At 44.6% G+C, this 16,816-nt stretch overlaps 1 protein-coding gene across 1 annotated transcript; it reads left to right on the top strand.

Moving 5' to 3' along the window:
- Positions 1-139: 139 nt before the first annotated feature.
- Positions 140-16,141, top strand: LOC119659294. Its single transcript, XM_038067306.1, has 6 exons — positions 140-317; positions 10,280-10,551; positions 15,107-15,272; positions 15,337-15,624; positions 15,686-15,887; positions 15,957-16,141. The coding sequence occupies exons 1-6, from the start codon at positions 219-221 to the stop codon at positions 16,136-16,138; spliced, it is 1,209 nt and encodes a 402-aa protein (XP_037923234.1). The 5' UTR covers positions 140-218; the 3' UTR covers positions 16,139-16,141.
- Positions 16,142-16,816: the final 675 nt, after the last annotated feature.

Here is a 16,816-nt window from a genome sequence, read left to right as displayed (position 1 = left end):
AATCTTATTTTGAGGGGAACGGATTTCACAATATTGCGAAGTATCTTTGAAGTTTATCTGTTCTTCGATAAGATTGCTACATGCTATGCTTTTCCCCAAGCGAGGCGGTAGATAGCAATATATATATACACGCGGTGCTTTTAAGTTTGAGAATAGTCTTCGGTAGTTCACTCAGAGATTCATAGTACAACGCGCGCGAATATAGCTTTGTTTTCACTATGAGTGTTAATGCAGATGAATTAGAAGTCCCCCAATGGGTTGATAGTGATTTTCTGCGAATGGTCATTGAAGAAAGTGGAAAAGGGAAAAATGTTGAGGTGAAGTTCAACGGTCAAATTTGTTCAGTTTGTTTTCCGTGGTTTTCATTAATATTTGGCTGTTAAGCATTTGGAGTCATAGAAACGCTAACTGAAAATTGTTGTCCATGGTGAGGTGAGGTCGGTTCTCAAACTTGTTGGGAGACAGTATTCTGACTCTCTCCGGTTGATCATTTTTGGAAAAACTTGCTTATCTGTCCACCTGTTGACCGAGGTTATTGCTCCAAAATGTGTATTGTTGTTGACTGTTGCTGACGAAGCACATGCTTAGTGTAATGAGAAATTCTATCAACATAACACATCGTTCAATAAGTCCCGGGACTAACTATGAAAACAACATTTTATCGGCAAAATTCTTTATTATTCATCAACATAATCTCCTTCAAGGGTAATACAATCATTCCAACGCTTCTCTAACTTTTCAATGCCATGTTTGTAGAACTATCTGTCTTTTGACTGACAGCGATCACCTCCTCATTTGAGCCAAATCTTTTTCCCTGGAGCATCTTTCTGAGATCCGCAAAGAGCCAGTAGTCGCTGGCGGCGAGTACGGAGGATGAGGAAGCAGTGGGAAGCCTAATTCGTTGAATTTGGTCATCCTTTTGATTGACTTGTGCAACGGGTGCGTTGTCTTGATGAAAGATGACTTTCTTCTTCTTCATGTGTGGGCGTTTTTTTTTTCGCTATTTCGGCCTTCAAACGATCCAATAACACCACGTAGTAGTCGCTATTGATGGTTTTTCGTTTTTCGAGGTAGTCAATGAAAATTATACCATTCGCATTCCAGAATACCAATGCCAAACAGCTCTCCGAATCATTGATACGTTGTTGCTTTTGTTCCATTGTGAGTAAACGCGGCAGCCATTTGGAAAAAAACCTTTTTCATGGCCAATTTTTGGTGCAATAGTAAATGCACCTACCAGTTGATATGTTCGCCATCTTAGCTATCTCGCGCACTTTCATTTTGCGGTCACCCATCACGATTTTCAATACTTGCTTGGTGTTTTTGGGAGTTACTCCCTCATTTGGCCGACTCGAACGTTCCGCATCATTTGTATCAGCACGACCGCGTTTCACGTCGAAAACCACCGACAAAATGGTTGTTTTCGACGGAGTAGAGTCCGGATAACGTTTTTCAAGCAATTGCTGAGCTAGACCAGTGTTTTTTTCCCCATGTTTTATCAATACACGAAATTCGTTTTGGTCCATTTTTTCACGATTGCAAAGGTAGCGTCAGTTTACCACTATAGCTTTCTTGGTTATGTTTCGAATTACATCAAATTTTGACACATCTGAAGGTTGGTACTTCTGAACCTTGGTATATAAATGGCATTATTACCGCCATTTCTACGCTAGTCCGGGACTTATTGAACGATGTTTTATGCTATTCTTCATCCATTCATTCTTTGCAAGCGCTTATAATATTTGACTTTACTATTAGAAATGAAAGAAAGACGTTCCTTTCGATAGTGCGCTATCTATTTAGTAAATACCGGTATTTCGGGAACAAACAGTTCCCTTCCTCAATGCAAGGTGTCTGCAGATAGTCCTTCTCATATATACCTATATTCTTATTCTAATTCTAAAACTACTTTATTATAGGCAGTGCATTTCTGTTCTGGGTCTACATTAAGAACCAAGCCGGGACCGGAATATCGGCGTCTCAAGTAGGAAAGGCTTTTTATGTCAGAGTATTGAGTGCTCAATGGTTCCATTCGTAGAAAGCTCGTTACTGACTTGGTGATTCTCATCCAAATCAAACTGGCTATTTGTGCTCACCACAAGCTTTTAAAATAGCAAACTCTTGATTACTTGAACAACAAACTAAGTGGTTCTACTTTTCTTTTAGTCAAGGAATTTAATTTAGCTTATTTCCCCAAATACGTATTTCAGCAGCCAAGTATTGCCTTCTTTAGCGGAATAATCTTAACAATATAATACTAATGGTTGGCGGAAACAATCCATATTGGATCAGGGCCTTGAAGTGTGTTAGAGCACTTCATTCAAGACCGTAACGGTACACTACAGTACATTGTAGGAGGCAATGTGATCAGCATTGCGCTTGCCCGAGATTATTACTCTGATTTGACTCAGGTACTCATTCACAGCTGATTCAACTGGTATCTGACTCTAGTCATGATAACAAATTCCTCTGTCCTGCTTGAACCGCTACGACAAATATATCCGTAATCTAATCTTAATTCTTAATTACCATATCCCCTTTGTGGTATCAGTGAATACAGATATGAGTGTATTCAACCGATGTTCCTGAGGCTCCTTGTAATGAAAAATGTAAAAATGTAGCTAGCGTTGCCAGCTTAGAAGATAAATTTCCAGTCGTGTATCTACCACCCGAAGTACTATTTTGAGATTAGTACTTTCTCCAGAAAGATGAACAAAAATAATAGAGCACTGACGCTATTGTAACATTTGAAATAGCAACTGAGGGCTTAGGGCGTGTCAGATATCTTTCTATGAACTTCACCGTGGATCCAGCAAGGATGGTACCCATGCGTGTTGTTTTGGAAATTTTGTAGAGGATCCGCATGGATATGCACTTCGTACCAAATAAGCAGAAGCCGAATTAATTGTTTAGAGGAGAAACCTTGACTAAAGTGAGTGGTCTTATTGAAACGGAGTGTGAAATGCAATGACATCGGTCTTATTGATGAGAGGATGGTGTTGCACAATATTGAATTTATCGTAACACCAAGGTAGATGACTTGGTTCGCTCGCGACATGGAAGATGTACGAATTCTTTAGGACAAGTTTTTGATGTCGGAAACTATCTTCGGTGTCATCTCAATTTTTCCTCTAAGGACGATTGGTGGGATTCTTGTGGGTTGCCTTGTGCTTGGTGAAGTATTGGTGGAACTTGTTTGAATATGAATTTAGGTGAACCCCATTAAACATTGAGCAAATGATTGCTGTAAGGACTGGATTGGTGTAAGGAGAAGATATCTGCTACTGTACTTCTAGGAAACTGCAGATGAGCAATGCAAATGAAGGTATTGTTCAGCTTATGAACGGACTCATATTACTAAAAGGAGTCGCAAGTTTTTCATTTGTCCAGTGTTAATCCCAAGATAATGACTCAGAGAGGATGATCAACCGCGTGATTCGTCCAGTTGTTGAACTGGAGAGCGTCACCTGGAATTATTAAGAATACATGTCTCCCTTTACGATAGTCATTGCCATCATCTCCATAATCGTAATCTCCAGTGTCCTCCAATCTAAAATTTCCTTAAAAAGAGACTACTCCTTCAAAATCACAAATCACACTAGATTATCCCCAGGATCAAAATACCCAAGCTACTGTGGAGGTGTTGTAGGTTGGAGTCGCCTCACGGAGATTAGTCCGAGCTCTACACCAAAGTAGCGCACCTCTCCACGACTGGAAACTCACCCGCCTGAATGGCTCGTCTACCTGTTGACAGCAGGTTGACAGCCACGAGGCTGGCAGAGCAACCTGGCAGAAAAAACAGTTTGCTGTCAACAAAAATATAGAGGATCCTCAATAGGACTAATAGTTTCATGCTTGGGAACTTCTCTTGTTAAGTTATTTAATTTCATTAAGCAGAATATGCACATTTTTTTCTAATCGAAATGTCCTGAACGAAATATATTTTAAGGAATATAAAATGAACGAAATATATTTTAAGGAATATAAAACGAATTAAAATAACAATAATTTTTGACCCTGAAATTCGTGTGTATTCTATGCAAGAAGTCATTCAAAGGGTGTTCGGTACAAGAAAAGCTAACAATGAAGGAGCTTAAAGTGATTTGGACATGCAGTTACTATCATGAAATGTTATCAAGACATTTAATTCCAATGCAACTTCAATATTTCGGATAACGTCCCTTGATATGTTTATTCCAAGCAATGTTCTAACATCAGGCAAGTCCGACCAGCCAAGTGGACAAGTGACCTTGTCTGTTTTAAATGCGACCGACACTGCTTGCATCGGTCTCTCCACAACGTCAACTCAACTTCACAGTAGGTGTCCATCAACAGTAAACGAAAAGTGAAGTTGTCACTTCCCCCAAGTCGAAACCAAGCTCACCCAAAACTGCAGGATATTCAGGGCGTCAGTCAATTGGACGCGGTTCGCCTTCCAGTGATAATCCTGCTCAATCGCGGCCTAAACAGCACTGCAACGATCATAATTAGCGATTCCATGTCAGAAGATCTTCTGAACTACCCGCCCATACTGCCGAAGTCTGCGGTCGTCGTTAAGTTTTTACGTTTTTCGATCCGGGCTCGAACGACCCTTCTTTTTCTCCAAGTAATTCCAAGTATTTGTTAACACCTCTAAAGATCCAGAGTCCGCAAACAGGCCTAGATGGCCTGGGTACATTCCAAAAGTCGCCCGCAACCGTTGCTGTGGTTCAGAAGCTCAACCGACCTTAACCCCGCCTAACTGCTTCATCTCACGCAGCTGGTGGCTCGGGGAACGATCGCCTAAGGTGAGCTGCTGGTCTTATCTGGGTTCGCACATTGGTCAGGGTCAGTCTAGTCAGTCTTATCAATTTCGTCGGGAAACCGTATTCCCTCATGGCCGGTACAGTTTTACCTTGATTATATTATCATAGGCGGCCTTAAAGTCGATGAAAAGATGGTGCAACTGATGTCCATATTCCAACAGTTTTTCCATCGCTTGTCGCAGAGAGAAAATCTGATCTGTTGCTGATTTGCCTGGAGTGAAGACTCTTTGGTATGGGTCAATGATTTTCTGGCCGGCCTAGCAAAATAGCAGAAAATATCTTATAGTTGATGCTCAGCAACGTAATACCTCTATAATTGGTGCACTGTGTGATATTTCCCTTTTTATATATGAGACAGATAATGCCTCTTTGCCAGTCATCAGGCATTGATTCGCTGTCCCATAACTTGAGCAGTTCCATCGGCTCCTGGCGACTTATGATTTTTAAGACGATGAATTGCACGGACTGTTTCTTCTATACTTGTTGGTGGCAGTATTTGTCCGTCGTCTTCAGTTGGCGGGACCTCTACTTCGCCGATGTTCTGGTTGTTCAGTAGCTCATCAAAGTATTCAACCCATCGCTCTAGTATGCTCATTCTGACGGAAATCAGATTTCCCTCTTTGTCTCGGCAGGATCAGGATCGAGGTGTCTAAGGCTTCATCCTGCTGACTTGTTTTTTTTTTTTGGTTGGTTGCTCCCTGTACTTTCCTAGTTCACAGACTTGTTGGTTCTCCCAGGCTTCCTTTTTTTCGTCTATGAAGTCGCTTCTCCGCTCGACGGAGTTCATGATAAGTCTCTGCGCGTGCCCGTGTTCTTTGAGAATGCAACATTACTCGGTATACGGCATTCTTCCGTTCCGTAGCTAGCTTACATTCATTGTCAAACCAGCCGTTCCCCCATATCTTATCGCTGCAACACTTGCCATGGCTCCACGCTGTCTGATGCAATACAGTTGCTCAATAAACAGTCCTCGACCTTGGCCGCCATTCAGCGCGCCGTTGAGACTTCCGCTTTGGTACCGAAGTCAAATGGGACCCTCTACCGGCGGCTTCTACTGTATCTACTGTATCTCCAGCTGTGTCTACATCTCCTTCTGCCAAGGACGACCATACCAAGCCCTCGGATTCAGCCCAATCACTGAATTCCGCCGAAAACGTGAACCGCAACACTGGTGCAGTGCCAAAAATGCAGCGATCGACGTCGTCATCTGCATGTTCCCGACGGCTCAGGAATCCGTTAGACGAGACTGTGACTTCCGAAAAGGCGCTTTCTACTGTGCATAATAATGTAGCCTCAACATCATCTCAGGAGTCTATGCACCAGGCCTCTCATTCTGTATTGAATTCGCTGCAATGCCCCTCCTACATCAGGGTTGCTTCCACTGGCTCTACACCCTAATCCAGTGGCCCTCATGCGACGAGTTACGGTCCACCGAGCCTCCGATCCTGTCTCGCTCCATCGCGCCTACGACGGGACAATATCTGCAGCCTCCTCAGCAAGTTTTGAATCGGAACACAGCCGCCACACTTTCCTAACATCGTTCCTGTCGCCAACGAAGCTCCGCTTCCCGCTACCGCCATATATCCTGGCACTTCATCCATCCATACCAGTGGCCCCAAGTTAAAGGTGGCGTCCCCCACCTAAACAGCTCTTCATCTGCAGGCTAGCGTTCACAACGTCTACGGACGATGTTCTGGAGTATATAAGGAGCAAAGTTGGTTTACTCTCTCCTCTGTCCTGCATTAAACTCACAAAAGACGACAACACCGACCGGGTGATTGCATCTTTCAAGGTTACTTATCCGCACGAAGTTGATGTCCTCGGCAACCCTTCTTTCTGGCCTGAAGGTGTATTCATAAAGCCGTATAAGCGCCCCAATTCGCGGGTAAATTTCAGGGAAACCCGCCTGCCTCGCCGAGCTATATAACTGGATCCATGTTCACTGTCCGTCTGTTTTATCAGAACGTCAGGGGTTTAAGAACCAAGCTGGGGGCCTTCAATTTATCCGCGCTGGCTCAGCAACACCATGCCATCTGTATCTCCGAAACCTGGCTAGACGATGCCATATTATACTCCGAGCTCCCCGAAGGATACTCCACTTTCCGTTGTGACAGGGACCGGGATGCTTCTCGTAAGTCCACTGGAGGTGGAGTCCTAATTGCTATAAAAGATTCACTCCCCGCTGAACTCGTCTTCTCCTCCTCTGGCTTTCCTTTTGATTGTGTTGCTTTTCGTGTCTCCCCGCCCAATTTCCTCCCGTTCATTGTTTCTTGTGTATATGTCCCCTGTGCTAGCCCTTCTCACCTATATGAAGAATTGTTTGACAGTTTGTCTGAACTCCTTACCGTCAGATTCCCTTCCCTCCCTTTCTTCCTTTGTGGAGATTTCAACCTCCCCATGCTCAACTGGCCTAATCATCCTAGTCTTCCAATTCCTTCCAACAACCTCTCCATTCTTCCCTCCCACTTTCTTCCTTTATGTATACTTGCTCTGCCCTGAATTTCAATACCACCAAAACTCCTTGGGCCGCACTCTCGATCTCTTCCTTTCCAACCTCCCCGAGCGCCACCTCTCTTTATTTCCTGGCACATCCCCATATGTAAAAACCGACGCTCACCATCCCGCGGTTGAATTTGAAGCGAAGCTCCCTCGTTCAAAACCCAAAACCAAGCGTAAACTCACTAAGTTCAACTTCCGCAAAGCCAATTTTGACGGTCTGAACTTAGCTCAGGGTATATATATTAAGTAATTCATCGTGTGATCAAGCTCTTAACACCTTCTACAATATCCTCTCTGATCTCCTCTCCTATTATGTCCCTTCTTCCCCTCCCTGCCTACGTTCTTACCCAACTTGGTTCACAACGGAACTTCATATTAACATTCGCTTGAAACATACACTGAGGAAGAAGTTTCGGGCTTCTAAAAATGACGCCGACCTTGTTCACTTTAAAGCTATACGATCTACAATGGTCAGAAAAGCGCGTAAAAGGTACCTATTGAGCGTCGAAGCCGCCCTTTGCCCGCGGTAACTTAAACCCTTTTGGTCTCACGCTCGCAACTCTCGTAATCCAACTCAATCAGTCCCTTCTTCTATCAGCTTCGCTGACTCCACTGCCAACTTCCCACAACAATCCTGCGACCTTCTCTGCACCTACTTCTCTTCAGTATTTTCTCCCTCGAGCCCTTCACCCTCTACATCTTTCATAACCACAGACTCCTCCGAATCACTAGCCATTCCTTTCCTTACGCCTTCCTTGGTTGAGTTCCTCATTGGTAACCTTGACCCCAATGTCGGACCTGGCCCCGATGGACTTCCTAATCTCTTCCTCCTTAACTGTAGAAAACACATTTCCCTCCCCCTGTGTATAATCTGCAACAAAAGTCTAGACGAATGCTACTTTCCCCGTCTCTGGAAAGAGGCCCTTATCATTCCTATCCTCAAGAGCGGAGACCCTTCCCTTGCTTGTGAACTATCGCCCCATTTCCCTTCTCTCCTCTTGCTCCAAAATCCTAGAAAGATACGTCAACGACTGGTTGACCGCGCACTTCGGTCACCTCATTGTTAAGGAGCAGCATGGTTTCGTGAAACATAGATCAACGGCTTCAAATCTTCTGGTCTTTACCAACTTTGTTGCTAAACGCTTGAATTCACGACAGGAGGTACATGCTGTTTATACTGATTTCTCCAAAGCCTTTGACACCGTCGACCATAACATTCTCCTCTCTAAACTTTCTTCGCTAGACTTCCCTCCTTCAGTCATCTCCTGGCTTTCCTCCTATCTCTCATACCCTTCCTGCAAAGTTTCTTTTCATGGTCACTCATCTCGTTCCTTCTCTCCTTCCTCTGGTGTTCCCCAAGGCTCTATACTTGGCCCCCTACTCTTCCTGTTTTTTATCAATGACCTCGCCTCCATCCTCACCTGTCCGTATTTGCTTTACGCAGACGACCTTAAATTGTTTGCCTCTGTTTCGTCTCCATTGGACTGTGCTCTCTTACAATCCAACCTTGATAGTTTAGCCCGTTGGTGTTCGGTCAACAGGCTAACACTGAATGTCAACAAATGTCACTGGATGCGCTATTCCCTGAAACCCTCCCCATCATCCTTTTCCTATTCTCTCAGTGGTCAACCCCTTTCACTACTGACCTCCTTCAAAGACCTGGGTGTAATATTCGACGATAAACTTCGTTTCAATTCCCACTTCGTTGGCATCATCAATAGAGCTTCCAAAATGTCTGGTTTTATCCTACGTTCCTCGTCCGACATTATCTCAATCCAGCCGTTTTCGTAGATTGAAAAGCAGGAAAATGGCTCTGAAATTGTTTGGTTCGGGGGAGGTTCCCTTTTTTCGGATCGCAACGATTTTTTGCTACTTTCAAAGTAGATGGAAAGTAGCAGTTATACTCGTAAATGCAGTTATGAAAAACTGCTAAAGAAATTTTAAGGAAGCAGTGGAAAAATTTTTAATTACGAAATTGGTAATCTCCTCAGATCCGGCTGATTTTTCGCCGTTTAGGTTGTGTGTCAAGGTGGTGAACTGTAGAATTCTCAGCAAATGTTGCGAATCTACTGGTTTGACTGCGGTGGCCGTAGCCGAAAACGTCACTAACTTATTGGAATGTTAGGAAATTTTCTAATTGTTGTTTCAACAGTAACAGTTCAGGCGGAATTGTTTCGAGGCGGAGAGGTATTGAGCTGAGCCTCAAATGATTCCTCAAGAACTTGCGCTTTTTTAGCGTCACTGCAGACAGGTTCATTAACTTTATATTTGTGAAAAGTTCGCTTTAGGTTACTGCGCCATATATGTCTGACTGTCATATGTAACATGATATCATGGTGTAGATAATTATGTTCGAATTCATCTACTCTTATTAGCTTGGAATTTCTGCGTGTAGCAGTGTTGATGGCGTCGGTAGCCACAATTTTTGCTCCGTCCATTTCTATATCTGTCAAGTTTCGGGCTATAACGAGCTTTTTTCAAGTTCAGATTAGGCGCTAAGTCTGATTTGAATTTATCCCCATCTGTGTGAGCAAAGGATCTGATAGTCGTAAGGACTCGCTTGAGAAGACGAGGAAAGTTGGAGTTCAACTGAAAGTTGTGGGACATGCTTGGTGATGTTTTATAGGATTTCACCTAAAAACTTTGTTTGGTTTCGTCAGACAGCAGGAAGTAGTCGAGAATAGAGGGACTACTCGGTCTTGTCGGTGTATCTGGCAAAAACCATCTCAATATTAATCAGCTGAAAAGGGTCGTGGATCTATTTTAACTGGGTTTCCCCATTTATATGGACTGGCTTGTCGCCCCACTAGGTGTGCCAGAGAGTGGGAATCATTGAACATTTTCAGTTATTATTTCCTTTTCTTTGTCGATGTTAACTTTTCATATCCATGATTTAATGCCGAAGCTTTTGTACTTTAAAGATTTACTGATTATTACGTAATAGCAAAATACAAATTTCTATTTTCTATTCACAGGTTCACGACTTCAAGAGCACTCCTGCTACTGCCCTTGGCGACCACTATGCCAGCATAATGTTTCGCATTAAAGTCACATTTACGGCAGACGGAATTAAAAATGGAGTCATTTCTCTAATTCTAAAAACTTGTCCAGATGCTGATGGGCTGAAAAAGGAACTACTTAATAATATTGACTCCTTCAGCTCGGAAATATATATGTATACAAAAGTATTAAATGATTGTAGGGACATTTTGGAAAAATGTGGATACCGAGATCTTCTTGCGCCAAGGTAACTTATATAATAGAAATGTTAGTGTTTGAAAAATTACTTTAAGGTTATGAATGAGCCAGGATAATTTTTTCTCCAGGCCTGTATACTTTTTTACCCCGGGTTCTGTTTTCCGCATAATTTTCCCCCCGGGGCCCGGATTTTCTTTCTATGGTCCTCTACGGGACGTTTTCCTTGGAGCAATGAGCCCGGCGCCCCTCCTTCTTTAGTGGGGGTTCTGTCAGTATCCCAGGTAGTCAGTTGCTGGTTCAAGGCGTAGGTCACCGCCATGCTCTCCCAATTTTCTCTGTTGTTTCAACATTTTTCAAACTTCTGTAGAAATAACACATCATCGTCATGTTATCCCTTGGTATTAGTACTTCGGGATACTGCCTAGAAAGAATATCAATTTTTCCTCGATCAGGCAACTCTCCTCTTCGCTGATATTCCTTGGTGCTACCCTTAATTGTCAGCTCGGAGCAAATCGTGACCCACTTCTCCTTGGACTTCAGCATCTCCGCAACCAAGGTCTCCAGGGTGACGTTCCTGCCCAGCACCTAGTTTAAGCTTCTCCTCTCCATTGCAAATCTTGGGTAGTGAAACATCACACGCTCTGGATCCTCCGATATGCCATCGCATTTGAGACAGTTCGGAGAATGGTCCAACCCAAAGCGGTGTAGTTACTGCCTGTAACAACCACCGTGTCCCGTGAGGAACTGGGTAATATGGTAGCTGGTCTCGCAATGTTTCCGCTCAAGCCACACACTAATGTTGGGAATGAGTCTGTGCGTCCACCGAACTTTCGTAGACTTGTTACATCTGCGTTGCCAGAGATCATGTGACTCTGACCTTGCCGCATTTCTACGCTCTGCATGCCCCTCCATACGCCTTGCATGGTACAGCACACTCATTTCTTTAGCCAGAATGTCGACAGGGATCATGCCTGCCGCTACCAATACTGCCTCATCTGACGTGGTTCTAAAAGCACTGCAAACCCTCAAGCCATCAGTCGTATAAACCGAGTTCCTTGCGTCTCTGAGACTTTGCAAGCGCCTCTGCCCACACAGGTGACGAGTAGAGCGGGATGGAGCTCACCACTCCGGGTAGCACCAACCTCCGGCAGTGTTTTGGCCCGCCAATATTCGGCAACATTTTTGCAATGGCGTGGTGGCACTGGTTCCCTTTGGATTGCATATTCTAGGTGTTCCCTAAAGTTGAATTAGTGTCAATTATTACCCCCAGGTATTTGGTAGCCGGCTTTGATATCCATCGACTTCCACTTTCACAGTGTTATTTTTCTTGCGGTTCCCCTTCCGTTTTCGTGTCCGCCAAGATCAGCCCGGCCCCTTTTAGCCAGAACTTCACTGCTCTCACTGTTTCCGTCGCCACATCTTTTGGGTGTTTTGCTGCAACAACCACAGCTAGGTCATCAGCAAAGCCGACAATTGTAGTCTCCTCTGGGACGGGAAGAGCAAGCACCCCATTATACATGATATTCCACAACAGGGGACCAAGTATCGATCCCTGTGGTACCCCGGCTGTGACAATATACTCTTTGGGGCCCTCATCCGTCCCGTACCAGAGTGTCCCTCTGAGAGGTAGTTTTCCACCGAATTCGCTCAATATCCGGGGACACCTATGTCAGCCAACGCCCCTTTAATTCTATTCCAGTTCGTCAAGTTGAATGTGTTTTTGACATCCAGCGCCAAAACGGCACAGCAGCCGCCAGAAATCAGTGCACCTTTTGCCAAGTTTATCATCATGTTAATTGCGTCCACCGTATAGAGTGGGTACGCCGGAAACCAAACTGGCGTTCCGACAAACCATTACTGGCTTCGACGATAGACAGGAGTCTGTTGTAAATGACTCTCTCCATCATCTTCCCCATTGTATCCAGCAGGCAGATAGGACGATACGACGCTGGGTTTCCAAGTGGCCTGCCAGGTTTCGGAAGCAACACCAACTTTAACTTTTTCTACTAGGCGGGGAATATTCCTTTTTTTAGGCACGCCTCGAAGGTGTTGGCGAAAAGGTCGGGCTTAGTCTTCACTGCCAGTTTCAAAGCTCGATAGGGGATACCATCCAAATCTAGGGCCTTGTTGTCACCGATCCTACCACATATTTCCCGCAGCTCCTCGACAGTTACTGCAGGTGCCTCGTTAAGGTGGACAACAATTTGCCTTTCCCTATTTTCGTGGTGAGGGAACAGAGTGGTAACAATCTGTTTCAGGAGGCACGGACAAGTCTTCGCCGTCTTTTCATTACCACTCTGTAGGCCTCGTTCCAAGCGTTTCTGTCGGCATTGTCACACAGCTGTTTTCTTTTTGCCCCTCGGAATGGCTTCTTTTAGGCGGCCACGCTATTGCCTGTGTGCCTTCTCTTCACCGTCGCCACTGGGTTTTCCCCTGAGCCTCTGGCAAAGCTTCCTTGCCCGAAAACATGCGGCTTGTTGCAATTTCATTGTTCCACCCACAGTTGGGTTGCCTACTGGGAATCATTTGCCTTCTAGTCATTGTAGCATCACATGCTTCCGTCACCGTCATCGGGTGATTTTGGAGGTTTCTTCTCTAGCCGTACCACTCAGGGATATGTCGAGTTTGAGCGCCACAGAAAACGTGTCACCCTCGAAAGCTTTCGCTGTCTAGCCGAGCATACCACCCGGCATTCTGCGAGAACTCTTTTTTGAGTTCAATCCGCCCTTGATTTCTGTACAGATTGCCTGGTGGTCGTTGTGTGTCGCTCCTCACTGGCATGCCAGGCGCCTCTCTTGGATAAAGTGGTACCCAGGCCCCTCTCCGGAAAGCGTGCGAGGCTCCAACATTTGCCAGTACCACGTCTAGCTCCGCGAATGTTTCGAGGAGAACACGTCCCCTCAAATTAGTTGGGCGGCTGCCCCACTCAAGAGCTCACGCATTAAAATCGCCTGCTATTATGGTCGGCCAACGTCTTCTTGCATCCGAAACCAGAGCGGAAAACATCTGCTCATAATCAGCGAATGTAGCGCTGGGTGGAGCATAGCAGCTATAGATGTGGACGCCTTTCACCTTCTCTGGTGAAGCCCTCCATCGGGTGCTCCATTATTTCCTCCAAGGGTGGAGAACAACATGCATCAACCTCATCTGCGCTTTGTGTTAAGGGCTCGCCTGTATTCCGGGTACCTGCTGCTGCCTCCACACCCGCCTTCCCCTTGCACAGTAGGCAATTTGGGTCAGTTCCGCAGTCCTTGCTGATATGGCCTTCCACTCCGCATCTCCTCCATTACTTCAACCTGTCATTTGGACTAGTGCATGCCTTTGCAATGTGACCGAAGACAAGACGACACATAACCCAGCCTATTCTCACTCTCGCTGCTGCTCACAGTTTAAATGCGTTCTCTACTGGTAGGCTGACGATGGCGGTTTGTGTTCCTCCGTAGACTTTCCTCTGCGTTTTCACTGCTAACTCTTATAGTCCGGCAATATCGAACTGCTTCTCCAACGCTTCGCGAACCTCCTCCTTCGTCGTGATTTCATCTATATCTTTGCAAATTATAGTGATCTCTGCTCTGCTAGCCCTTATGTCGGTTTCCTGTGCTTAACGACTTTCCGAATTGGCTCAAGAATTTGTCCGGGGTTACATTCTTCGAATTCTTAAGCTCCAACATAAGGTCTCCCTTCTTGGACTGTCTAATGCGGCTGACATTGTCTCCCAAGTTCACTCTCCTGAGAATATCGGCGTATGACCCTTCGGCTCGTTTGGAAATGATAATCACTTCCGGTTTTATCTTCCTCCAATCATTTCTTTTTTGAGGTTTCACTTTCCTTTAAGCTTCCGCATTCGCCTTTGAGGGTCGGTTTTTTTTCTTGAGGTCGCCGCTGCAATAGTTTCACTGGTAGCTTCAGTCGTAGTTCTCATGGGCTCCGCCTTTTTGGAAGTTGAATCCTTTTTTCTTTTCGGGGTTTGCTGGCCTGTTGAGTTGTTCATCTTTTCGTGCAGTCTCTTCCCCAATTTCTTCCCTTTTGTATTTTGAACAGGCGTTACTTGATTCGCCTGGTTCACTTTTTCAATCGACGGTTTCCCCCCTGGTTCGACCTGCCGTACACCAAACGCCTCTTATCATGGCCCCTATATTCTGGTGAATGTTCCTGCGTTCCTTTATGAATAAATACGGCTCCATGGTCTTTTCACCCAGAGCAGTAAAGGTAGCTCCAGACTGATCGTTGCCTAAAGCATTACTCGGGTGATTCGGCATCAAGGATTCTTCCTCATCGAAGACTCCCGCTATGCCCTTCCCACTGGGTGTAGCGATTGCGGGGGTTTTGCCCGGGTGGGAGGGGATCTGTGAAGAATCGAGCTTCTTTTGGACGGGTCCGTTAATGGAGCCAGTTCTAGTCCCTCTCGTACGCTTGTAACATTAGATACCACAGTAGCCAAGGTTCCCACTACTGAGGCACTGAGGTCGTTGGATATCGACGGCCGGGAGCCCGTTGCCCACTCCCAAAAAACCGTCGGTACTGGGTTTCCGAAACCCTGCACAACATAAATATATATAAATGTTAGTGGAAAATAGTAAGAAAGGTTTTACGGTCTATTTCAGAATTCTATACACTTCGCTGGAACCACGTAAAGTCCTCGTTTTTGAAGATCTTAAGGAGTTGGGGTACTTTATGTTTCCAAGAGATGCTCCGGATGAATATGAAACGAGACTTATTTTCTCCAAATTAGCGCAACTGCATGCCGCCACCTTTAAACTCAAAGCCGATGTGAGTATAAAAAAGAAATGCTGTTTTATATTTGCCTACGTATTTGATGATGAATTTTCCGCAGGGTCGTAACGATCTGAACTTCAAAGGCTCATTCAATATATCCTATGCTAGGAAATTGGACTTTTGCATAACAGGACCACAATTTTTAACTGAAGTAATGGAGACTTTACCTGGCTTTGAACCATATGCACAAAAAATGCGTAAAATTACGGTGGAGTGGTTAGTGAAAAAGTGCATAGAAATAACGAATCAACCTGCGTCATTCAGCGTCCTTAATCACGGCGACTTTCACATACGTAATATGATGTTCAAAAGGAATGAATTTGACGCAATTTCTGAGATCGCTCTGGTAATGGAAGATTTCAAAATGACTTTGAATTCAAACTTAGATTAAACTCTGATGTTTTAAGGTGGACTTTCAAGTACCTCATTGGGGGTCGCCAGCTTACGACCTACTTTATATGGCGTTGATCCTACCGTACCGATTCCGCGAGATGGCTTTTAGGCACTATTTCAACATCTTCATTGATGTCCTGGTGAAAACGGGATATGAGGGCGAATTACCTACGTACGAACAACTGCAACAAGAAATTAAAGCTCATAGCTGCATTGGTAATTATAATCCTTGATTTATTTTATTATCAGGAATTTTTAAATATTATTTTTCATTCTACTTTACAGATTTATACTTCCAATCGACTATGGGACTGTTCCTGCACATGGACAGGAGTAAAATGGATTTCCAAATGGATGCATTCATGACGGATCGAGCTTTAAGGAGGAGTGTGTACAATGGCGAAGCGTACATTGCTCATATCAAGGAGGTTGTTCCAAAGCTGCTGGATGAAATCACTATTGAATGAAAATATTTATATTAAAAAATCGAGCTTGAAAAAGTGGTTCTAATTTGATTTCTTTTATTCTTAAGAAAATACCATTAATCAGTTCTATGGGTCCATCCATCCATTTCTTAGGGTCCATCCATCTTATTATTGCTTAGGACTTTAAACACTCAGTGTCACTTCCACCTTTTGGACTAATGCCTTGAAAAAATTGAACTTAATTTTCTTGAAATTGCAGAGATTTTGGGGGTGAAGCATATATCCGAGTGGTATTGCAGAAATGCGCGGGGCAGCCTGGGTAGCACGATCAAGGTCACCCTCCTCTGGGTTCACGGGCATAGGAACATAGAGGAAATGAGTGGGTTGACGGATTGGCCAGGCTCTTGGCAGCCCTCGGCCGGTACAGTCAGTGTCTCGTTGACGACTGTGAAAGGTCGAGTCTATTCGCACTACTTAGCAGCCGCGGGCCTCTGATAGCGAATGCTTACCAGCTGTGCCAAGACAAGGAGGATTTGGCCCGCTTATAACATAGTCCGATTCCGAGAGCTCCTGTGCCAAACGCGTGCAAGGGACCATTTTTTTTTTACTTTTTTTTTTTTAATTTTTTTTTTTTTATGGATGGAGGTGGAAATCTTAGAAAGACGCTGCTGCGCCAGGTTGCAGCAGTGTGTGGGATTCACACCCACTAAAACCACCCCC

Source organism: Hermetia illucens, chromosome 6 (assembly GCF_905115235.1).
Source record: "Hermetia illucens chromosome 6, iHerIll2.2.curated.20191125, whole genome shotgun sequence".
Lineage (NCBI taxonomy): Eukaryota > Metazoa > Arthropoda > Insecta > Diptera > Stratiomyidae > Hermetia > Hermetia illucens.
This window is presented reverse-complemented; position numbering and strand designations above follow the sequence as displayed.

Coding starts and splice junctions, on each gene's coding strand:
- LOC119659294 (XM_038067306.1), top strand. CDS start 219: ATGAGTGTTAATGCAGATGAATTAGAAGTCCCCCAATGGGTTGATAGT. Junction 10,552..15,106: donor CGAGATCTTCTTGCGCCAAG/GTAACTTATATA, acceptor GGTCTATTTCAG/AATTCTATACACTTCGCTGG. Junction 15,273..15,336: donor CCTTTAAACTCAAAGCCGAT/GTGAGTATAAAA, acceptor AATTTTCCGCAG/GGTCGTAACGATCTGAACTT.